This window comes from Haliotis rufescens, unplaced genomic scaffold (genome assembly GCF_023055435.1).
Source record: "Haliotis rufescens isolate VD_foot unplaced genomic scaffold, xgHalRufe1.0.p SCAF_20, whole genome shotgun sequence".
Taxonomy (NCBI): domain Eukaryota; kingdom Metazoa; phylum Mollusca; class Gastropoda; order Lepetellida; family Haliotidae; genus Haliotis; species Haliotis rufescens.
In genome coordinates this window covers 2011760-2037909 of record NW_025963891.1, presented here as the reverse complement: position 1 = coordinate 2037909, position 26150 = coordinate 2011760, and the positions used below count along the sequence as shown (strand labels likewise).

The 26150-nt window shown below is 43.4% G+C and overlaps 1 protein-coding gene across 1 annotated transcript in view; it reads left to right on the top strand.

Moving 5' to 3' along the window:
- Nucleotides 1–26150, top strand: part of LOC124151033 (bone morphogenetic protein 3-like) — a 57249-nt gene that overhangs the window by 27069 nt on the left and 4030 nt on the right. The window contains exon 2 of the mRNA XM_046523273.2: nucleotides 7798–8780. Coding sequence (XP_046379229.1) covers nucleotides 7798–8780 — 983 coding nt within the window. The remainder of the gene's footprint in view (nucleotides 1–7797; nucleotides 8781–26150) is intronic.

The window sequence follows — 26150 nt, the reverse complement described above, 5'->3', positions numbered from 1 at the left end:
CACAATTCCAACATGTCGCGACTACCTGTATATAGTCGAGTCTGGACCAGACAAGCCAGTCACAGAAAACATTAGCATCGAACCATGCTGTTAGGGGAACGGGTGGCCCTGTTGTCTAAGGCGCCGCGATTTGCTGTGAAGAGTTGCGTCCCCTGGGCACGCCAGAAACCTATGATTGTGGGTTCGAATCCCGGTTCGCCCCGATTATGTGTCTAGGTTTGTCAGCATCATACCCGTGCACGTGGGTTTCACCAAAGTGGTAAACGTGAAAAACCTGCATCACTTCGGGCTTTCCTTCCACATTAAGCTTAAACGCCGAGATATAATTGAAATACTGTTAAAAGCGGCGTTAAACAACACTCACTCACTTACTCACTGCTGTCTGGTTGCTGTGGCACGCAACCAGCCAAGACACTGCTTGACCTCCGACCCACGTGCTAGAGAGCAACGGAGGCTACTGGTCAAAGGTCACAAGCTGTGAAGCTCGCCGCGTACCCTCACGTCCTTGGGCTGCAGGATCCGCTGGTTGTGGGTTCGAACATCACTGATTCATCCCGATTATGATCCATGAGCTGTCAGCACAGTACACTTGTATTACATGAGGTTCTTGTGTCATCAGCCTGTGACTAAATACTTCCTTGTGAGTGAAACCCCAATGTGCCACACAACACATCTAGCTGCTAACATTTTTGTGGAAGCCTCGGTGGCTGAGTGGGTTAGATCGCTGACTTTGTGTGCTGGCGATTAGGTGCCTCACTTTGGCGGTGTGGGTTCGAAACCGGACAGGACTCAACCCGAAGAAAGTGTTATCCCAAATATAACATTTGTTATATCGTATATTGTCTGAAAGCTTTAAGATTCTATGGCCTCGGTCGTTTTACAATTTTCTTTTGAAATAGCAACTAAATGCCCTGATATGTTACAACTCACTACAGTGACACTATATGGCCTCTGATATTACAATCACTTGTAAACTTGTTCACTTTAACGTGCCCTTCAGCATGCATGCATTCCAATCAACCCAAAAGTGTTGCACTATCTGGCCAAAGATACTTCCAAAACAATGAACGTCATGATTGTGACAATCCAACGTGACGTACTCACATAGAAAAATATAATTCTGCAACATTTCCGCATAGCTGGATTATGAGTTTTGGCCATGTTTCATTGCTAGAAACACGTTCCGGAGTCGTATGTTTAAGCATGCGATTACTCATCGACTTGCATCACAAGCATATATTTTTCCGGGATCTTCAGATATCACGGGAGAGATACATGTTTCCATACAACTGTTTCCACCAGTCATGTAAAACAAGCTCTCATGAAGAGATGTCAGTACACAGGTGTGGTACACGCCCTCATAATGTGGAAGTCATAGCGGCGCTTGACGCTGTTCTTTAGGGAATAATGAACGGAGATTCTTAGCCATTTTATGTTCTATAAGTAAAGGCATAAAGGTCAGGCGCTTATTTGTAGAACTATTAAATGGTTGTCTGCAGATTTGGCTCCTGACCCGCCAAGCATTTTAGCCTATTCGCATCGCGATCATCAGAGACCTACCTGGTTGGGCATCCCATCCCAGACCCTGTCACTGCCACAAGCCTTGCTGCAAGGCTTCACTGGATTTATGTCCGTGGATATATAAGCAACCCTTTCCTTATAATTGGCAAGTCTAGATCAACGACAGTACGGGACGTCAGTTTTTTATAGGGACAACCTGATCTTATTATTGATGCAATCTATATGGATATGATTTAAACTGATAACCATTTCCTTAGAGACTTTTGCAAGTCTACACTGCCACCTGCATTGGCTTAACAGACAAAACACCAGACTTACATATTAAGTGATATTTTAACATTTTATTTGTAAATATATATTTTGATTGACACTTAGGTCCGTTGATAACTTAAAAGCTTGTCACTTAAGGTTACAAGATTTTATGATCATACTTCCCAGAATTTGTTAAACATTTCTCCTAGATACGTAAACCATATATCATTGTTACTGGTATATCGGGGAAAGATTAAAGGCGCCTTCCGAGTCATTTCCTACACTGACATGCAATATATTGTATATACAATGCGTATACACTCGACAGGTGACCTGCTGATGTGTAACTATGATTGTATGCACTGACTGGCGCTGCTGTGTTGAAATACAAAACAATGGGGTAGGTTTATCTCAGTGTGTTAATCAATCTCGAGCACCCCGTGTGGTTGGTACAACATCTAACAAATAATAACGGCTTTGATTCTTATTTTATGCGTATTGTCCCAGAGCTGATATGTACGTCTAAAGCAATAATATTCCAGTGAAATGCCGCGGCTTTGGAGATAACTCTTGGTGCAGAATCCAGAAAAGAGGCGACATGGCCACAGTTAAGTGTGAGAACATAGTTGTGCCGTATTTCAATGGCGTGTAACGACCGCTTTATAACTTCAGAGATCCTTTCTGTTGCACTAAAAGTCGAGGTTCTACATTCTGAGCACAGTTACTGCAAATTAGTGGTATCTTGATGCTGTCCGTGCAGTAAATGCCTCTAGTTATGTCCATCCGACCCCGGGGACTCGACGATGAAGTCGCTGATTACCGTCTTGGTCCCTGTTTTACTGCCAGGTCCCCCTACAGGTCACTGAAAATCTCTAGTTCCCACGTGGACCCTAGAATTCCTTAGATATCACTTGGACCCTAGAATTCCTTAGATATCACTTGGGCCCTAGAATTCCCTAGATATCACTTGGGCCCTAGAATTCCCTAGATATCACTTGGACCCTAGAACTCTCTAGATTTCTCTTACACCCTAGAATTCTCTCGATCTCTCTTACACCCTAGAATTCCCTAGATATCACTAGGACCCTAGAATTCTCTAGATCTCTCTTACACCCTAGAATTCTCTAGATCTTCCTTACACCCTAGAATTCTCTAGATCTCTCTTGCACCCTAGAATTCTCAAGATATCACTTGGAGCCTAGAATTCCCTAGATACCACTCGGACCCTAGATTTCTCAAGATATCACTTGGAGGCTAGAACTCTCCCGATCCAACTTGGTCTCTCTAAACCCCCCATCGTTCATCCCCAGATTCCTCTAGGTCCCTAACCCCTCGAGGCCCCTAAATCCCTCAGTCCGCCCAGGACCCTCAACATCCCCCAGGTCGACGAAGCCGCACTCCACTCGTTGAACCTGGCCTGACAGCCGTGGAAGTGCATGTGGTCAAAATTGGCGACAACTGTGTCAAGAGTTTTGTTAAAGGCACATTCTAGGGCCTGGTTCTGATTTAGACTACAGGGTACCATCAAACGCTTGCCTTGTTACCCGTCTGGAGGTGTTTAGATCTGCCACACCGACGGGGGAGAAATGGAAGGCACGCTCACGGCCCTGGTCACTCCGCGAGCTCACATCAATAACGCCAATCTTGAGCCAACATGTTCACATCTAAATGAAAGTAATATGTGGTCGCCAAAACAAAGGCTGGCATGTGGTGGAAAATGAAAATTTAGTTAGTAGCAGATAGGTTGACTTTCTCTAGGAAGGAGCCTTGAATTCCATGTTTATTATATTCTCCTGTCAAATATGGTTGTCGTCCAATATTAAGACACATGTACGAGACATGCAAAATAATATGGTACAGAGGGCCTTGAATCTATCGCGGTTGTTTACTTGCTGATTCTGACATATATCATGGTCACAAGTTATACTAATGTATCGTGCCTCATGGTAACAAGTTCTTCTAATGTATAGTGCCTCATGGAAAGAAGTTATACTAATGTATCGTGCCTTACCGTAAAAAGTTATACTAATGTATAGTGCCTGATGGTAATAAGTTATACTAATGTATAGTGCCTCATTGTAACAAGTTATACTAATGTATAGTGCCTCATGGTAACAAGTTATACTAATGTATAGTGCCTCGTGGTAACAAGTTATACCAATGTATAGTGCCCCATGGTAACAAGTTATACTAATGTATAGTGCATCATGGTAACAAGTTATACTAATGTATAGTGCCTCATGGTAACAAGGTATACTTATGTATAGTGCCTCATGGTAACAAGTTATACTAATATATAGTGCCAGAAATGAAGTTATAAACGGGTGGGGGTATCATGCTGAATACTTGGAAAGAAATAGGTGGTGGTGGTGGTTTGGCTTTTTTTTCAGAGAAAATAACGGTATTGTAGCGCTGATCATGGCTGATCCCAAGAGCAAATAAGAGCCTCCCGCCCCTAACCCCACCGGTACCAAGTGTTTGGCTCGCAGTCTACTATACGAATACGCCAGGGTGTTTTAGCTCACCTGAACCGATATTATGTCACAGTGTACCCGCCCGTTACCATTTGTCGACTTGTTCTTTATAATCTAGAATCTAGCTCTGCAACCTGAAACTGCAGTTTTTTCTCCACTACTTATGTACTGACTTTTGATTTTGACTTTTGATATTCAGTATTTATGTATTTTTTTCAAGCCTCTAAATCTATCATGTTTTCGTGCCTTTGTACGTTTCAAATGTTTGTTTGATATCAATTAGAATTTTCTCTAATATCTTGCAAATATGAAAAGAAATACAGATCCATTTATGAGAAAGGTTTTCCAGATGAGGTTTAACGGCTCCTGTGAACCGTTTAGCCCGTGGTTCGTAATCAAGCTAAATCCAGGATTCGAACTCACAACTAGAATATGTAAGGTCGATAGCGCTGCTCATGAACAATGCACTGTGGTGCTTATTTACCACCAGTGCCAAATCGCTGCAAGAAACTATTTGGTTCGTGTCCAAGACAACAGAGAAATACTATTCGTGATTTTCGGTATAGATACATATCCGTGCTTGGTAAACGGATGATCTACTTTGTAGAGTCAGGCGCACACGACATGACCCTGTGACCTAACTACAGCTAAGTGCTGCACCCCGGAGCGCGGGGGGATATCCTCATTACTGATGACGTGCACCTGTGTGGAGGTGTGGGGCATGTCTGTCTCGAGATGAACACGCATCCATCACATTACACATGTGTTATGCCGTAGTCGTTGGGGACACGATGTCGCTGAACGATGTAATTGCTACATCAGCGCCGTGATGTTGCCATACTCGAGGCTTACTGCATTGGCATCAGATAACGTACAGACCAACGTAATGGGAGATCGCTTATAAGCCAATTCTAGCTTCCAGCGACCCATAACACGGGCTTCTTCATCGTCTTATGTCAATTATATCTTTAAATTGTTTGGCTCTTCATCTGTGTTTTTGCTGCTGAAGCAATGCGGATGTTTAGGCTGGTTTGGTGGCACTATCACGGCAGAGTCACCACTACCGCCACTGGATAAGACGAATGCGCACCGTGATAACAAATGTATACATTCTTTTCTGTCCCGTAACTTTTTCTTCGGTCGGATATAGATTTAGTATGGTGTTGTAGGCGGTGGGCAAGAGGATCCTTCACAGAATGACGTACCTGGCGTTGAAGTACAGCACCATGCCACGTGTATTTCCAAGTGCGATTCTTATTAAATGTCATCGTTCGTTTCCGGAGATTCAAACAAAATATAAACATTCCAGTAACACCCATGCGTCACAGGCCGCTTGGTGGGAATCGCACTGATTGAAAGTGGCATTCAGATTGTAAAAGTCTGATGTCCAGTTACTGTTGATTCACCAAACCAGGTTTATTCGAGATTAACGTGTGTATCAGCAGTTTTTCTCTATCTCCCAAACTACTGGCCTATGCACCAGCTGGGTTGGACTTATTTTTATAAAAAAAGGTTACTCACTGAGAAAAAAATGACGATCAAGATCTTGATGTAAAACATATTTTGATGTTTCATGGAAATCTAGTTCTTTTAATATCGCCGAAATATTGATCTATAACAAAAATCTAGGTCTAGTTTAAGTTCATATGCAGAACAAAATCAATACATTACGGCAATCGACATTCACATAAAGTGACAACGATTTGTATAAATTACAACTTAAAATGTACGCTTCTGTAGAGGTCTTATGTAGAAAATATAATGATTGATAAATCACTCAAATGGAGATCTAGAAGTTCATTCAGGGTAAGGTATTGATAAATCACGGAAATCGAGATCTAGAAGTTCTTATTGGGTAAAATAGTGATATATCACGGAAATCGAGATCTGGAAATTCGAAATATAACCGAAATCGACATCTACAATTTCATATGTAGAAAACTGTAATATGTTTAGGAAAACTGGCATATATTAGTAGTCATGTCTGGTGAGTATTAGCACGTGTTTAGCATGTTTGTTGTTTAACACCGCACTCTGCATTATTCGCACACTGCAGACGGCGGTGTGTAAATAATCGAGTTTGGACCAGCAATCAAGTGATTGACATCATGAGCATCAATCTACGTAATTGGTATACGATGACATGCTTCAACCAAGTCAGCGAGCCTGACCGCCCGATCCCGTTAGTCGCCTCTTACGACAAGCATAGTCGCCTCTTACGACAATCATGGGTTGATGAAGACCATTCTGACCCGGATCTTCACAGGTTGTTTAGCATGTAATTATCAACGTTTTAATGACAACGCTGTATGTTACATGCAAACTACATTCATTTCCAGAACAAGTGCCCCGGGCACGCTGTAATGCATTGACTCGGGAGACAGATGACATCTTATCACTTGTTTATATATAAACAGATTAAAAAAACCGACAAATTACGAGAAGATTAATGGAAAAGATTATTCTTGGCACCGCCAAGAGGACCCTAAGAAAGCATCCACGTGGCCTTGGAGAATACATATATATGAACAGATAATGGTTTCATGTGTCAGTACACGCGGTCAAAGGTTTCAGTAATTCTGATAGATGATTTAATAGCCAAAAGCAGCGTTGTTGAAACGAAATACACTCCTTCCCCGGGGAGTTGAGGTGTAAGATCGGCAATTTGTTATATTTTGGGGAGCTGGAATGTTTCCTACAAAAATAACCTGGCCCATGAAAAACTGAAAACACCAGTTTTCTCGCAGTTTTGACAAAAAATATATTGCCAGATGAAAAAGAAATTCTTATGTTATAGAGCTCCCCCTTATCACCGTCCCTCCGACGATTGAGGTAGTGGCCCATAATTGTCTAAAAGTAGTTTACATCGTCTTGGAGTTGAAATCTTGAAGCAGTTTCAGGTTGCGACCGTAAACGTGCAGATAGGAAAGTTAATGATTCTGATCTTAATCAAGCGGTCAATATCAAAATGGCCGACTTCCGTTTCCGTTGATAGCAAACTTTGTGTACCCACACGACTAATGTTTCTCCGGCAAATGTTGGCCATCTCTTCTCACACGCTACAGGAGGGGAACCCCACGCTTAACGTGCAATCTCTCAACATACGTCTCCGGCGTCATGCAAAACTCGTGCCATGTTATCAGACATTTTCAGCGCTTTTCAGTCCTCTCCGATCAAATAAGATACGACATTTTGGGATTATTTATAATGATTTGCGTTTGCGTGTTGAGCGTGCGTTTAGCCACCTGCTGAGATTCAGAGATAGGAAAGTTTCACATGAAAATCTGACCCAGTCGTATGAATAGTATCTTTAGAAAAAAATGAGTTATCGTGTTTTCTTGGCACTTTGTGAAGCATTACACTGGTAGATCGGTATAAGACCCTGGCAATTAACACTGACAAGCCGGTTTTTCTACCGTGATTGAATGTGATTATAACCAAAGAATGAACCTTATACACCAATTTAAGTCTATTGAGTCCAGTACAGTTTCAAATATTTTGCATACTAAATAAATCCACGTGCTGTAACGTTCCAATTTTTTTGTTTCAGGTGAAGTGAATGACGAGGCCATGTTCATCTTTAACTTATCATCAATAGCACCAACAGAAAAAGTTTTGAGTGCGGAAGTGCATTTATATAAAAGAAGGTCGAAACCTTGGCACAAAAAGACAGATGTTGATGTGCATATATATGAAATAGCCCCACATTATTTAAGCCAAAATGGCAAAATAACAATGAGAAACTCAGCATATGGCTGGCAGTGGTATGACGTTACGGACGCTGTGCTTAGTTGCTTAGCCGCAAGGCGGCCACGCCCTCATCTTTTTGCCCTAAGTTTCAAAACAGAAAAATCAAACGGCAAAGAAAGGACAGTTGCATTAAAAAGATTTGTTCGGCATCATTCTATGCCGTTTCTTATTGTGTATTCGAATGAAACGAGGAGCATTAATCTGGACCAGTTGGATAAACTTGCAGAGTCACTTAAAAACAAAGAAACCCAGAGGCACAGCGTAACACATTCAACAGTTGCTCCAAGTAAGAGCTCTCCGCTTTTGAAGTCTGTGTCTGGAACCGAAAGTCCGCGACACGAGTCTGCAGTGCGAGCCAAGAGGTCCATCTTCAACAACGAGATCCCAGAGGAGGCTACCGATTATAACCGCTTACACACCAAGTTCAACATTCCACAAACACACCCTGGCATTCTGCAGGCTAGGAAGGAGACGCACACGAAGCTGACGGACAATCAGCTAATCCCCTATCCCTCCGAGAAGCGCAAAAAGCGGAAGCGGAAACACAGAAGGCGCAACCGGAAGAAGAACAAGAAGCCCAATAAGCGGCGCTTGAAGCTTCCGGAAGAATGGGAGGATTACCATGACAACACAGCCAGCACTGACAACAGCCCTAATAATGTGTGTAGTAAACGAAAACTAATTGTGGATTTCGCCGATATCGGTTGGGGAGAGTGGATTATTTCCCCGAAATCCTTTGAAGCTCACTACTGTGCCGGTATCTGCCCCTTCCCTCTGACAAAGGTACGTTACCAATTTAACCTTTCACATTGTTTTTACGTCTCATCACTGCCCTCGGCCATCAGAATATGATAGGCACCATGGGGAAATGTGAGTTCTATCATTCGGACATTATGTGCAACTATTTCTTGGCCTATATTTACTGGAGCCTTTAGCATGTATCAATAGATCATATGGTTTGTATAACGTGACGCATGTTCTTTCTGATTGCCTCAAGTCCAAACGGCCGGTGTGCGGATTCAGAACAAGGTTCAATGGAAAGGGCGGGCATTGAACTTAATCCAATCCTGGAGGTGTATCAATCTGTCGGCACTCGAGATCATCTGGTTTTAGGCGCAGCAACTGTCTTTGCAACTATGGCTAAACCAGGATCCGGTCCGATTATGATCCTTTGTCTGTCCACTCCATAGACGAGGACGTTGGTTTCTTCCGACATATTGTCTTGCCCCCAGATCACTGAACCTATGTTCAAATGACAAAACTTTGGAAGCTTACATTTTGACCTTGATAAGGATATAGGTACATTTGACCTGTGATATTGGTCCAGATGAAAATATCACTGTTAGCCCAACGTGAAGATGAAAGTCTGGATGTAATAAACGTTTGCATGAAAGCCTCACCTGTGATCTAAATCTATAATAAGTGCATCTGTGACGTAGGTCTAGATCAAAGCCTCACCTGTGATCTAAACCTATATTAAAGTGTGATCTTTGACTTAGGTCTAGATCAAAGCCTTACCTGTGATCTAAATCAATATTAGAGTGTGATCTGTGACGTAGGTCTAGATCAAAGCCTTATCTGTGATCTAAACCTATAATAAGTGTGATCTGTGACATAGGTCTAGATAAAAGCTTTACCTGTGATCTAAACCTATTTTAAAGTCTGATCTTTGATGTAGGTCAAGATAAAAGCCTTGCATGTGCTTTAACTCTAGATGCAAGTCTATCCACTGCAGATTAAAGTCTACATACTTGATAGAATAGGTTAAGATGTTTGACTTATGACAGAACTCGGTAACGTGTTGATGAGAACAACAGAGCACGCCCTATCTGCAGAGCCCTGTGCTTCTGAACACGACAATGCACTGCACGCAATGCACCTCTGTGTGCGGAAGACCGTTGTCGCACCTATATGCGAGCCTTTGATCGTAAATTGCAGACACTTGTGGTGGCACCATTCTGCTATTGTTTTTGGAACTGGGGGATGCTCCGGCGACTGTTATTGTCGTAAACCTATTTCTGGCTGTTCGCTTTCAAGTAGTGAGTAGTGCAGAAGTCTATATTAATCCTAGCGGAGCGAGCTTACATACAGCTTACACTCGGCTGAAGTCGGGGGTCTGTGGAAACTTGTACATAAAGCGCGTTGCCCATTGATAATTGCTCACATGTCAAAGATGGTCAACGCAACGCGTATGTCGACGAGCGAGGCGGGATTAACGCCGCTTTGAACAGTATTTCCTTTCATATATGTAGGTGTGTCAGTTTTATGTAGGAGGAAAGCCCAAGGTTAGGCAGGTAGACGTTTACCACTTTGGTGAAACCCACGAGCTGAAATTATCAGGGCGAACCGAGTTTCGAACCAAGCACATGTTGACGAAGCGATAGGGATATGCTGCATTTTGAACGTTAGTTATTGTACATTTACGCCTCTTTTGAGATCGTCATCGAGCCATACTAGAAGGCTGGAAGACCTAATGTAACACGTGTCCTGAATATCGTCATATTGAATTCTCTCTGTGCTCACGATAGCAGCATGACATCTTGATAAAACGTACCCCGCAAATATGCAACTAAGTGAGTAAACATAGTATAGTGCCCTGTGCTTTTGTTCCACGCTCAAGCCGTTTGTGATCGATATATACCTTTATCGTCTGTGTATGGGTGTTTTAACCAGAAGCTGAGAATGGTGGCCATCAGCAATAGTATTTCAGCAATACCTCTGCTATATAACAGCGGTCTTTAAATAATCGCGTCTTGGCCAGACAAACCAGTGATTGATATTATGAACAAGATTCCACACCAAGTCACCGAGCTGACATCCCTTTCTATTTAGTCCCATCTCTCGACAAACATATGCTGTGACGGGGCCTGAGGGTTAGTCGCCAAAGGCGCCTCTGAGTTGCGTCCCTTAGGTGTGCCAGAAATCTATGACCGTTGGTTCGAATCCCGGTTCGCCTTGATTAACTTCTTGGTTTGTCAGCACCACACCCGTCCTCGAGGGACGTATGAGGCCGGCATCACTTCGAGTTTTCCTCCCACACTACGCTGACACGTCGCAATATAACGGAAGTATTGTGCAAAGAGGCGTTAGTCCAAGGAACATTTTTGTTTTTGAACAATTATATTTTATACTGTGTGTAGGAAGTTGTATACCATCTGATTTGAGAAACAAGTAGAGACATGACCATAGCTTTGTCAAGGGAGGAGGATGGTGATCCGAGAAATGATTTTGTTGAGGTAATGCACAAGTTCATTGTGGTTCAGTGGAAAGAAAATGCTTGGTTGCAACGTGAAGCTGCCTTGTTAGGATCACGTGAAAATAATTCCCCTTCAGTCCATCAAAAAGTCTCAAAACTGGTTCCAAAAGACCATATACGACCTGCCAAGGAGCCCTCAATTCTCTCAAGACAGTGCCTCCACTGGAACTGAACACGCCTGCCAAGGAGCCCTCAATTCTCTCAAGACAGTGCCTCCACTGGAACTGAACACGCCTGCCAAGGAGCCCTCAATTCTCTCAAGACAGTGCCTCCACTGGAACTGAACACGCCTGCCAAGGAGCCCTCAATTCTCTCAAGACATTGCCTTCTCTGGAACTGAACAAGCCCTACCAAGGAGCCCTCAATTCTCTCAAGACAGTGCCTCCACTGGAACTGAACACGCCTGCCAAGGAGCCCTCAATTCTCTCAAGACATTGCCTTCTCTGGAACTGAACACGCCCTGCCAAGGAGCCCTCAAGTCTCTAAAGACAGTGCCTCCACTGGAACTGAACACGCCCTGCCAAGGAGCCCTCAAGTCTCTAAAGACAATGCCTCCAGTGGAACTGAACACGCCTGCCTAGGAGCCCTCAATTCTCTCAAGACAGTGCCATGACATGGGTTACGAGCTCTGACAGGAACACAAATCCTGCAATGATGTCTCTATGCCCGTCCTCTTCATGCATGTTGTGTCAAACATGTACTGTGCGTCTTTCAACAGCGACTCCAATCTTGAATACAATCTCAAGAAGATCCAGTCATATGACCTCTGTGTCAGCATATTTTCACGCTTTCTAAATGGTTTATTACTTTCACTGTGTGGCTCGTTAATCTTTAAGATGCTATCGCTTTTTGGAAGATACTGCATCGTTTTTACCCCTAAATAATCTTATAATGCTCATGTATGTGGGCTTCCCTGGTGCAGCTGACATTGCTGACAACGGCATTAAACTCACTGGCACCGTAGGATACGGGTGTTTGGCGTTGTTGCTCTCTCTTGTTGTCATGTTTGTTTGTTGTTTAACGCCGCAATCAGCAATATTCCAGCTGTATGTAAGTAAATAATCGAGTATGGACCATACAATCCAGTTATTGACATCATGAGCCTCGATCCACGCAATTGGTATACGATGACATGCATCAACCAAGTCAGCGAGCCTGACCACCCGATCCCGTTGGTCACCTCTTACGACAAGAATAGTCACCTATTACGGCAGGCATGGGCTGCAGAAGACCTATTCTACTCCGGATCTTCACGGTTCTCTTATTGTCATGACACAGATGCTACTGTAGATACTGTCTGCTGGGGTTGTTCTGACTCTACTACCTCGCTTGTTGTCACGACACAATGCTACTGTAGATACTGGTGTCTGCTGGGGTTGTTCTGAATCTACTACCTCGCTTGTTGTCACGACACAGTGGCTCCTGCAGGTTCCAGAAGGATTCAGCAGGCTTAGGCCGACAGCCTCTCATGTCAAACAGCCTCTACAACATCCCCCTGGATTCTTTTTCCCGTGTTTACCATATCGGTTCCTACTCCCACACACCATCCCGACAATGCTGACAAATGGTAGTTTGGGAGTTAATAGGCGTAAGCGTATTTGTTATATGTAAGCGTAATTAAGAACATTCGATAGGTAATGGCAAAAGGTTGCAGATTACACTGTTCTTCAAGCAAGGCAATTAGTGGGGATGCACCGGTGCTTGTTTTGATTTAGGCCAGTGTATTGTAAGTGGTTGTCATGCCGTGGTTTAATGGGCGTAGACTTCTAGAATTAGTGTCTGTCTGCCACTGTCAGGATGATGAGAGGTGCTTAGAGAGGCACGGAAGAAACATTGCCCTACAAGAGTACGTTTATTTAATATTTCATGCATCCGACTTCAAATGAACTCTACGTCAATTCGGAAAATATTGGTAATGTAAATGTTATGACTGACTGAAAAGAGGAAGTTTTCAAACAAGGAGACGAAACTTCACGTTCATGTGTCGGACATGTTCATTGTGTAGAAAAGGGATTATCATGTTAAGAACACGCCTCAGGCACGCACAGACAAGGCGTTTTAGCAATTATTGTTATTCTTAGAAGTCTGTCAGCCACAAAATTTCAATTATTTGCGATCCTAAACTAGATGAGCGCTCATATGATATTCACTGCTAAACGGATCTCACACACAGTTTGGAATTACGGGAATTTCATTACACGACGTTTAAACATGGCTGGCCACGGAAGACGGCTCATGATTGAACGGAACTCAGTCATCAGTAATGTGTTTTAATATTTAAACATTCAGTCCCTGAATCAACGCCCATGTCCCGAGATCAGCTAGGCATTCAACTGTCCCCTCGTTGGTTTGTAGAATCAATGCAATATCTCATTACATACCGTGAGTCAATCCAATCTGGGGAAGATTAAACAAAAATATTTCAACGACTGCTTCCATGTTATATTTGTCCTTGTATGCCAGTTTTTGACAAAGGGAATCAGTAGAGATTTAGACATGGTATGACTAGAGTAAGGGGGTGCTTGAGGAGCCCAATGGGCAGTGTGCTAGCCTGGTTCTGTTTCCATCCAGCTGTGTGACGTCCTGGTGTCCTCGGCCATTGTATTCTTGCAGCCTCCTGGCTATAGAGATTATATATGCAGGACAGTGGACGATAGGAAAGATTTTACACATGCAAGACAGTGGACGATAGGAAGGATTTCAAATGCAAGACAGTGGACGATAGGAAAGATTTTACACATGCAAGACAGTGGACGATAGGAAGGATTACACAGGCAAGACAGTGGACGATATGAAGGATTACACATGCAAGACAGTGGACGATAGGAAGGATTACACATGCAAGACAGTGGACGATAGGAGGGATAACACAGGCCAAGACAGTGGACATTAGGAAGGATTACACAGGCAAGACAGTGGACGATAGGAAGGATAACACATGCAAGACAGTGGACGATAGGAAGGATTACACATGCAAGACAGTGGACGATAGGAAGGAGTACACAGGCAAGACAGTGGACGATAGGAGGGATAACACAGGCAAGACAGTGGACGATAGGAAGGATTACACATGCAAGACAGTGGACGATAGGAGGGATAACACAGGCCAAGACAGTGGACGATAGGAAAGATTTTACACATGCAAGACAGTGGACGATAGGAAAGATTTTACACATGCAAGACAGTGGACGATAGGAAGGATTACACAGGCAAGACAGTGGACGATAGGAAAGATTTTACACATGCAAGACAGTAGACGATAGGAAGGATTACACAGGCAAGACAGTGGACGATAGGCAGGAGTACACAGGCAAGACAGTGGACGATAGGAAGGATTACACATGCAAGACAGTGGACGATAGGAAGGATAACACATGCAAGACAGTGGACGATAGGAAGGATTACACATGCAAGACAGTAGACGATAGGAAGGATTACACATGCAAGACAGTGGACGATAGGCAGGAGTACACAGGCAAGACAGTGGACGATAGGAAGGATTACACATGCAAGACAGTGGACGATAGGAAGGATTACACAGGCAAGACAGTGGACGATAGGAGGGATTACACATGCAAGACAGTGGACGATAGGAAGGATTACACATGCAAGACAGTGGCCGATAGGAGGGATAACACAGGCCAAGACAGTGGACGATAGGAAGGATTACACATGCAAGACAGTGGACGATAGGAAGGATAACACAGGCCAAGACAGTGGACGATAGGAAGGATTACACGTGCAAGACAGTGGACGATAGGAAGGATAACACATGCAAGACAGTGGACGATAGGAGGGATTACACATGCAAGACAGTGGACGATAGGAAGGATTACACATGCAAGACAGTGGACGATAGGAAGGATTACACATGCAAGACAGTGGACGATAGGAGGGATTACACAGGCAAGACAGTGGACGATAGGAGGGATTACACAGGCAAGACAGTGGACGATAGGAGGGATAACACAGGCAAGACAGTGGACGATAGGAAGGATTACACAGGCAAGACAGTGGACGACAGGAGGGATTACACAGGCTGACAGTGGACGATAGGAAGGATTACACATGCAAGACAGTGGACGATAGGAAGGATTACACATGCAAGACAGTGGACGATAGGAGGGATAACACAGGCCAAGACAGTGGACGATAGGAAGGATTACACATGCAAGACAGTGGGCGATAGGAAGGATAACACAGGCAAGACAGTGGACGATAGGAAGGAGTACCCATGCAAGACAGTGCACGATAGGAAGGAGTACACATGCAAGACAGTGGACGATAGGAAGGATAACACATGCAAGACAGTGGACGATAGGAAGGATAACACATGCAAGACAGTGGACGATAGGAAGGATAACACAGGCAAGACAGTGGACGATAGGAAGGATAACACAGGCAAGACAGTGGACGATAGGAAGGATAACACAGGCAAGACAGTGGACGATAGGAAGGATTTCAAATGCAAGACAGTGGACGATAGGAGGGATAACACAGGCCAAGACAGTGGACGATAGGAAGGATTACACAGGCAAGACAGTGGACGATAGGAAGGATAACACAGGCAAGACAGTGGACGATAGGAAGGATAACACAGGCAAGACAGTGGACGATAGGAAGGATAACACATGCAAGACAGTGGACGATAGGAAGGATAACACAGGCAAGACAGTGGACGATAGGAAGGATTACACAGGCTGACAGTGGACGATAGGAAGGATTACACATGCAAGACAGTGGACGATAGGAAGGATAACACAGGCAAGACAGTGGACGATAGGAAGGATAACACAGGCAAGACAGTGGACGATAGGAAGGATAACACAGGCAAGACAGTGGACGATAGGAAGGATAACACAGGCAAGACAGTGGACGATAGGAAGGATTACACATGAAAGACAGTTGACGATAGGAAGGATTACACAGGCAAGACAGTGGACGATAGGAAGGATTACACAGGCAAGACAGTGGACGATAGGAAGGATTACACAGGCAAGACAGTGGATGATAGGAAGGATTACACATGCAAGACAGTGGACGATAGGAAGGAGTACACAGGCAAGACAGTGGACGATAGGAAGGAGTACACATGCAAGACAGTGCACGATAGGAAGGAGTACACATGCAAGACAGTGGATGATAGGAAGTATTACACATGCAAGACAGTGGACGATAAGAAGGATAACACAGGCAAGACAGTGGACGATAGGAAGGATAACACAGGCAAGACAGTTGACGATAGGAAGGATTACACATGCAAGACAGTGGATGATAGGAAGGATTACACATGCAAGACAGTGGACGATAGGAAGGAGTACACAGGCAAGACAGTGGACGATAGGAAGGATTACACAGGCAAGACAGTGGACGATAGGAAGGATTACACAGGCCAAGACAGTGGACGATAGGAAGGATTACACATGCAAGACAGTGGACGATAGGAAGGATTACACAGGCCAAGACAGTTGACGATAGGAAGGATTACAAATGCAAGACAGTGGACGATAGGAAGGATTACACAGGCAAGACAGTGGATGATAGGAAGGATTACACATGCCAAACAGTTGACGATAGGAAGGATTACACAGGCCAAGACAGTTGACGATAGGAAGGATTACACAGGCAAGACAGTGGACGATAGGAAGGATCACACAGGCAAGACAGTGGACGATAGGAAGGATTACACATGCAAGACAGTGGACGATAGGAAGGATTACACAGGCCAAGACAGTGGACGATAGGAAGGATTACACATGAAAGACAGTGGACGATAGGAGGGATTACACAGGCAAGACAGTGGCCGATAGGAAGGATTACACATGAAAGACAGTGGACGATAGGAGGGATTACACATGCAAGACAGTGGACGATAGGAAGGATTACACATGCAAGACAGTGGACGATAGGAGGGATTACACAGGCAAGACAGTGGATGATAGGAAGGATTACACATGAAAGACAGTGGACGATAGGAGGGATTACACATGCAAGACAGTGGACGATAGGAAGGATTACACATGCAAGACAGTGGACGATAGGAGGGATTACACATGCAAGACAGTGGACGATAGGAAGGAGTACACAGGCAAGACAGTGGACGATAGGAAGGATTACACAGGCAAGACAGTGGATGATAGGAAGGATTACACATGCCAAACAGTTGACGATAGGAAGGATTACACATGAAAGACAGTTGACGATAGGAAGGATTACACAGGCAAGACAGTGGACGATAGGAAGGATCACACAGGCAAGACAGTGGACGATAGGAAGGATTACACATGAAAGACAGTGGACGATAGGAAGGATTACACATGCAAGACAGTGGACGATAGGAAGGATTACACAGGCAAGACAGTGGATGATAGGAAGGATTACACATGCCAAACAGTTGACGATAGGAAGGATTACACATGAAAGACAGTTGACGATAGGAAGGATTACACAGGCAAGACAGTGGACGATAGGAAGGATTACACATGAAAGACAGTGGACGATAGGCAGGATTACACATGCAAGACAGTGGACGATAGGAAGGATTACACAGGCAAGACAGTGGATGATAGGAAGGATTACACATGCCAAACAGTTGACGATAGGAAGGATTACACATGAAAGACAGTTGACGATAGGAAGGATTACACAGGCAAGACAGTGGACGATAGGAAGGATCACACAGGCAAGACAGTGGACGATAGGAAGGATTACAAATGCAAGACAGTGGACGATAGGAAGGATTACACAGGCCAAGACAGTGGACGATAGGAAGGATTACACATGAAAGACAGTGGACGATAGGAGGGATTACACAGGCAAGACAGTGGCCGATAGGAAGGATTACACATGAAAGACAGTGGACGATAGGAGGGATTACACATGCAAGACAGTGGACGATAGGAAGGATTACACATGCAAGACAGTGGACGATAGGAGGGATTACACATGCAAGACAGTGGACGATAGGAGGGATTACACATGCAAGACAGTGGCCGATAGGCAGGATTACACAGGCAAGACAGTTGACGATAGGAAGGATTACACATGAAAGACAGTGGACGATAGGAAGGAGTACACATGCAAGACAGTGGCCGATAGGAAGGATTACACATGAAAGACAGTGGACGATAGGAAGTATTACACAGGCAAGACAGTGGCCGATAGGCAGGATTACACATGCAAGACAGTGGACGATAGGAGGGACTACACAGGCAAGACAGTGCATGATAGGAAGGAGTACACAGGCAAGACAGTGGACGATAGGAAGTATTACACAGGCAAGACAGTGGACGATAGGAAGGATTACACAGGCAAGACAGTGGACGATAGGAAGGATTACACATTACACAGTGGGGGACGATATAAAGGATTCTACATGTAAGACAGTGGGGGATGATGTAAAGAATTGTACATATAAGACAGTGGATGATGATGTAAAGGATTGTACATGTAGGACAGTGGGGGATGATTTAATGGATTGTACATGTTAGACAGTGGAGGATGATGTAAAGGATTGTACATAGAAGAGAATGGAGGAGGATGTAAAGGATAGTACATAGAAGAGAATGGAGGATGATGTAAAGGATAGTACATGTAAGACAGTGGGGGATGATGTAAAGGATAGTACATAGAAGAGAATGGAGGATGATGTAAAGGATTGTACATATAAGAGAGTGGAGGATGATGTAAAGGATAGTACATGTTAGACAGTGGAGGATGATGTAAAGGATAGTACATAGAAGAGAATGGAGGATGATGTAAAGGATTGTACATATAAGAGAATGGAGGATGATGTAAAGGATAGTACATAGAAGAGAATGGAGGATGATGTAAAGGATAGTACATGTAAGACAGTGGGGGATGATGTAAAGGATAGTACATAGAAGAGAATGGAGGATGATGTAAAGGATTGTACATATAAGAGAGTGGAGGATGATGTAAAGGATAGTACATGTTAGACAGTGGGGGATGATGTAAAGGATTGTACATGTAGGACAGTGGGGGATGATGTAAAGGATTGTACATATAAGACAGTTGAGGATGATGTAAAGGATTGTACATGTAGGACAGTGGGGGATGATTTAAAGGATTGTACATGTAGGACAGTGGGGGATGATGTAAAGGATTGTACATGTAGGACAGTGGGGGATGATGTAAAGGATTGTACATATAAGACAGTGGAGGGCGGTGTAAAGGATTGTACATATAAGACAGTGGGGGATGATGTAAAGGATTGTACATATAAGACAGTGGGGGATGATGTAAAGGATTGTACATATAAGACAGTTGAGGATGATGTAAAGGATTGTACATGTAGGACAGTGGGGGATGATGTAAAGGATTGTACATATAAGACAGTTGAGGATGATTTAAAGGATTGTACATGTAGGACAGTGGGGGATGATTTAAAGGATTGTACATATAAGACAGTGGAGGGCGATATAAAGAATTGTACATATATGACAACGGAGGGCGATGTGAAGAATTGTACATATTGGACAACGGAGGGCGATGTAAAGGATTGTACATAGAAGAGAGTGGGGGAGGATGTAAAGGATTGTACATAGAAGAGAATGGAGGATGATGTAAAGGATTGTACATATAAGACAGTGGAGGACGATGTAATGAACTGTACATATAAGACAGTGGAGGGCGATATAAAGAATTGTACATATATGACAACGGAGGGCGATGTGAAGAATTGTACATATTGGACAACGGAGGGCGATGTAAAGGATTGTACATATATGACAACGGAGGATGATGTGAAGGATTTTACATAAATGACAACGGAGGGGGATGTAAAGGATTGTATCTATATGACATCGGAGGGCGATGTGAAGGATTTTACATAAATGACAACGAAGGGCGATGTGAAGAATTGTACATATATGACAACGGAGGGCGATGGAAAGGATTGTACATATAAGACAGTGGATGATGATGTAAAGGATTGTACATATAAGACAGTGGAGGATGATGTAAAGGATTATACATATATGACAACGGAGGGCAATGTGAAGAATTGTACATATATGACAACGGATGACGATGTAAAGGATTGTACATATATGACAGTGGATGATGATGTAAAGGATTGTACATATAAGAGAGTGGAGGACGATGTAAAGGATTGTACATATAAGACAGTGGAGGACGATGTGAAAGATTGTACATGTAGGACAGTGGGGGACGATGTAAAGGATTGTACATATAAGACAGTGGAGGACGATGTGAAAGATTGTACATGTTAGACAGTGGAGGACGATGTAAAGGATTGTACATATAAGACAGTGGAGGACGATGTAAAGGATTGTACATATAAGACAGTGGAGGGCGGTGTAAAGGATTGTACATATAAGACAGTGGAGGACGATGTGAAAGATTGTACATGTTAGACAGTGGAGGACGATGTAAAGGATTGTACATATAAGACAGTGGAGGACGATGTAAAGGATTGTACATATAAGACAGTGGAGGGCGGTGTAAAGGATTGTACATATAAGACAGTGGAGGACGATGTGAAAGATTGTACATATAAGACAGTGGAGGACGATGTGAAAGATTGTACATGTTAGACAGTGGAGGACGATTTAAAGGATTGTACATATAAGACAGTGGAGGACGATGTAAAGGATTGTACATATAAGACAGTGGAGGGCGGTGTAAAGGATTGTACATATAAGACAGTGGAGGGCGGTGTAAAGGATTGTACATATAAGACAGTGGAGGACGATGTGAAAGATTGTACATGTTAGACAGTGGAGGACGATTTAAAGGATTGTACATATAAGACAGTGGAGGAGGATGTAATTAATTGTACATATAAGACAGTGGAGGACGATGTAAAGGATTGTACATATAAGACAGTGGAGGGCGATGTAAAGGATTGTACATATAAGACAGTGGAGGGCGGTGTAAAGGATTGTACATATAAGACAGTGGAGGACGATGTGAAAGATTGTACATGTTAGACAGTGGAGGACGATGTAAAGGATTGTACATATAAGACAGTGGAGGACGATGTAAAGGATTGTACATATAAGACAGTGGAGGGCGGTGTAAAGGATTGTACATATAAGACAGTGGAGGACGATGTGAAAGATTGTACATGTTAGACAGTGGAGGACGATTTAAAGGATTGTACATATAAGACAGTGGAGGACGATGTAAAGGATTGTACATATAAGACAGTGGAGGGCGGTGTAAAGGATTGTACATATAAGACAGTGGAGGGCGGTGTAAAGGATTGTACATATAAGACAGTGGAGGACGATGTGAAAGATTGTACATGTTAGACAGTGGAGGACGATTTAAAGGATTGTTCATATAAGACAGTGGAGGAGGATGTAATTAATTGTACATATAAGACAGTGGAGGGCGGTGTAAAGGATTGTACATGTAAGAGGGTGGAGGGCGATGTAAAGGATTGTACAAGTTCGGCAGTGGACCTCGATATAAAATGAGATGAGTGTACGGGATTTTATCCGCTGAATTGGCTTGCACAACCTCATATATCATTATTACGATTTTGACAAGCTATCTTCGGGGAAATGTGTGTGTGTAACAATCAGATCTATATACCGTGAACAGTTGTGACGTGTCAAGCAACTGACGTCATGTAAATCATTACGACGTCATGATGTCTGTACGGGCCGACAAGCCGGCTTTTATGGGTCTTTTTTTTGGTCAATAATGAGATAAATAGATTGTTTAAGGAATAATTATAAAGATTATGAATACAACGTTGTGAAGGTAAAGGTGTGTTTTTAAGAAAGTAAGCGGCGAAACAGATTGTCTTTGTAACCCATGGGCCGGGCTTGAAGAATGAATGCTTATTTACATACGGCAGGGGAGCGGGATTGATATGAATGACTATCTATGTTAGACAGTGAAAGCGATAAACGTTTATATTCCACGTCCATTCAGGCGTCGCTATGTAATAACGCGCTGTAGGAAGTTGACGCAGATGGTTAGTCGACAGCGAATCAGGCTTTCCTTTAAACAACATGATCTTCATGTCACAGGAATGAATACAAGCTAGGCTGGATTACACGATGATAGGAGATAGAGGAACTATGCTGCAGAATGTATCGGCTTGGCCTGGCTGGCTGAGGAATGCGGGGCTGGACATACACGGGATGTTTCAGTCCGGGTCGGACACGGGAGGTTACAGGACACATTAAAGTGACCGACAGTCAGCCTGAAGAATATAGAGGAGCCACGCTGTCGCCATATTCCGGGTCACGGCTGCTCCAACCTGTCCCTGCAGGTGACCCACAGTGCTGGTCGAATAATAGACTGAACCTAGTTTCCGAAATGAAATATTTTACAGAAAGGACAGTTGTTAAATTATCCCAATAAATATGATAAAAAGGAAGCCAAACACTCTCTTCATTTTCAGAAACTGCAGTAATCTAGACTTGCCACCTAGTGTACAGTTACTTGTAACTCCTTGGATATACATGTATTTGCTTTAGGGTCTTTATGACAGACTAGTCTAATAGTAGTTGTCTGTAAAATATTTAATTACACAATACATTTCTCCGTTTAAATTTGGAAACAAATATATTGCTTGATATATTAGCTGGACTTGCCTTATTTTATCATCAAGACTGTTGTGGTTAAATCTTAGTCAGATGTTCCCCAGTTGTGGTGTAGGGCTAGTGGAAATGTTGTCATTCCAACCATTCCGACCTATCCACACCTGGATAATAATCTGGACAAGACAAGACAACATAAATCCATCCCAGATCCGGTGCAATCCGAATCAGTTAACATTACGGAATAGTCGTAAAAATTTAGCAACTGGACTTTAGGACATTTGAGAATAAAGGCCACCTCACACGTGGAAAAAAAGCCTGCATTTCCTGTTCTTTCCAGGCATACGAAGAAAAAACTATTTATTCCGTGAAAACACATTATGGACAACATCATCTGAGAGGTCAAGCTCCGTTCTTAACATTCATCACTGATATTCAGTGATCCATTCTTATAATGTTCACACTGCCTGTTAAACCCCTCCGTGGTCTAGTGGTAGAGCGTCCGCCCAGAGAGCCGAAGGTCCGTGGTTCGATCCCCGACCGCGTCATACCAAAAGACGTTAAAAGATGGTACTTGTTGTTACCCTGTCTGGCGCTCGGCATTAAGGGGCTAAAACAAGGACTGGTCGGCTCGGAGTCAGTATACTGTGTCTGAGTGGGGTATTCATGTTAAACTGCGGCATGGTATCTCAGTGTGCTAGCACTATAAATCGGCATTAGTCCGGACTAGAACAAGCAGCCACACAAGCACACACACGTACATGCACGTCGCTATATAAGTGCAATAATCTTGGACGCGACGTTAAACCCCATTTCACCTCACCTGTTAAACCCAACAATCGAGAAAGGTTGTTCTTGGTGGTGAGGTTTCATATTGCCAATTCCGAACTGTCCAAAGCAAGGGTGTATAGTGTTCCTTCCATATACGCAATGTATGGCATTGTTGAAATAGTATATACTCTTGATTTCCTTCCGTTTCTATTATGCTGTCAACGTCATGATTAACTGTGGAAGGTCAAGGTCATGCAAGCGAGGCGACGTCAGTCGGATCCCTTTGTCTTTCATGTAATAGAATATGTTTTAATCGTTGTAGTTTGGCTTAAAAGAGAATTTGAACGAACGAGAATTTAAAACGTTCAATTTGATAATACCTAGGTCTATGTCTTTCATACAACAACGTGCGAGGGTGTGTTAGCATCAATATAGAGTTAGCATAGGCACTGACTGAATATTTACGTTTGTGAGGTAAACATTTTGTATTTCTCGTTTTATAGACACATGACATATTAATTCGGAATTAGGTTTGGACGATAGATGGGGTGTCTTGATTAGCCTACAACCCCAGGAGAAGGTTGGACGACGGATTGGGTGTCTGGATTAGCCTACAACCCCATGAGAAGGTTGGACGACGGATTGGGTGTCTGGATTAGCCTACAACCCCATGAGAAGGTTGGACGACGGATTGGGTGTCTGGATTAGCCTACAACCCCAGGAGAAAGGTTGGACGACGGATTGGGTGTCTGGTTTAGCCTACAACCCCATGAGAAGGTTGGACGACAGATGGAGAGGCTGGTTAAGCGTACATCCCCGTGAGAAAGTTGGACGACCTCGGGTAGTTACATAGCTGGTGTACTAGAGAAACGACCCACTGTCCGATGAGGTCCGGAGACCAGTTTGCTGACGTTTGCCACAAAACATCTAGACAGACTAGGTGTGAAAACCCCCATCTGACTAAATACACCGGGAGATGTGTAATCTGCACATGTTTTTATGTCATCCCTTGTGTTGTTCCAAAGATTATGTAGTGTTAGGTTAAGTACAACATGCCAAAAACTGGCCCGGTTACCCGGAGGACAAACCGGGAGCGGAAGTTCCTGTGTTTTGGCGATCATATGAAACAACGCTGTGCTACAGTGGCTGACGTTATCTTTAACCCCCCGTGACCTTGAGAGCGGAGGTCAGTCCGGGTAAGCCGGAGAAAATCCCCAAGTCAACAGGTCCTCCTCTTCATTAGCCGCAGGTGGCGCTCTCTAGCGGAATGAAAAATGATGTCAAGTACAGTCAGTTGGCAGTGCTACTTCATGAATGACACAACATCGTTGTCGGCGACACATCATCATCATGATATGGAAAGAAGTTGATAAATATCTCACTGACACTTTCACATGTGTTATCAGTCGCTTCTTAGGGGTTGACGCATTATGATACACCTAGGGTCAAGGTCGTAGACATGTTAAGTATAACCAGCCACATGTTAACAGATATACGTTTGATAGTGATACCTGTGGTTTTCTTAAATTATGCCCAAGTTTATGACATCAGCTTTCTAAAGAAGTAAACAGTGTCCTATTTTCATTACCCACCTTTACTGTGTGGTCCGACTTCAGTCGTGTTAAAGAAGACGTAAAATCACGACATGCCGAAAATGAAAAACTATAAATACCAGCAGTCGTTCTGTACTTCCGGTAGCAATATGGAGGACCTCCCGCCAGGTGGCGTATTAATCACGTGGTTTATGGGAGATTGGAAACTTGTGTTTCTGGCCTCACGCGACCCGCCCACCTGGATGCCACGGCCAGGGCAACAACCATAGCTCTGACATGGCTTGTCCACAGGTGTTTAGTCAGATGGAATACTTCTTGGAAATACAAAATCATAAAAATAATATCTCACATGGTATGAGGCCATCGCCCAGATTGTCCACTGGTTTACTGCTTATATTTATGAGTTTGGTCGCTGTTGAGGAATATAACCTATAACCATGGTTACTGTTATATTATTTTTGTAGTTTGCGCGCATTTTGACCTCATTATCGTGATCCTATAGTGAGTGTTATTACCTTGGCTTTCAGTGGGACCATCTTTGGCCAGTATCTGGCTTATTGTTATTTCGAACGTCAATGAAAATCGCAAATCTGGCCTTGAAACACCAATAGCCAGTCAAATATGTTGAATCTGATTTTAAGTTATTGAGTTATTTTATATATGTATGTTGAATTCAATACTCGATCTTTTTTGGTACAACTCTTCCCACTTTTTGGAAGCCAGTTGCTTCTCACAGAGCATCCATTGTACGTAGCTGAATGTTTCTCACCACAACGTAATGCATGGTATCGTCATGGACATGTTTGGTCGAGTTCACATGCCTTTTAGTCAGAGACGATCGTGTGAATCACCGTGCCCCGATGATGTTAGTCGTTGGTCAAGTTGTTATTCACTGGTTTTCCTTCTCAAGATCCATTATTTATCTTCCCGCATCTTCCCCAGGCAAAGGAGTTAACTGACTGTGAAACTCTAGTTTCCACCCTGACGAACTAGGCTGCAATTTCGTGGCTCGATCGTAGCGCCACCTATG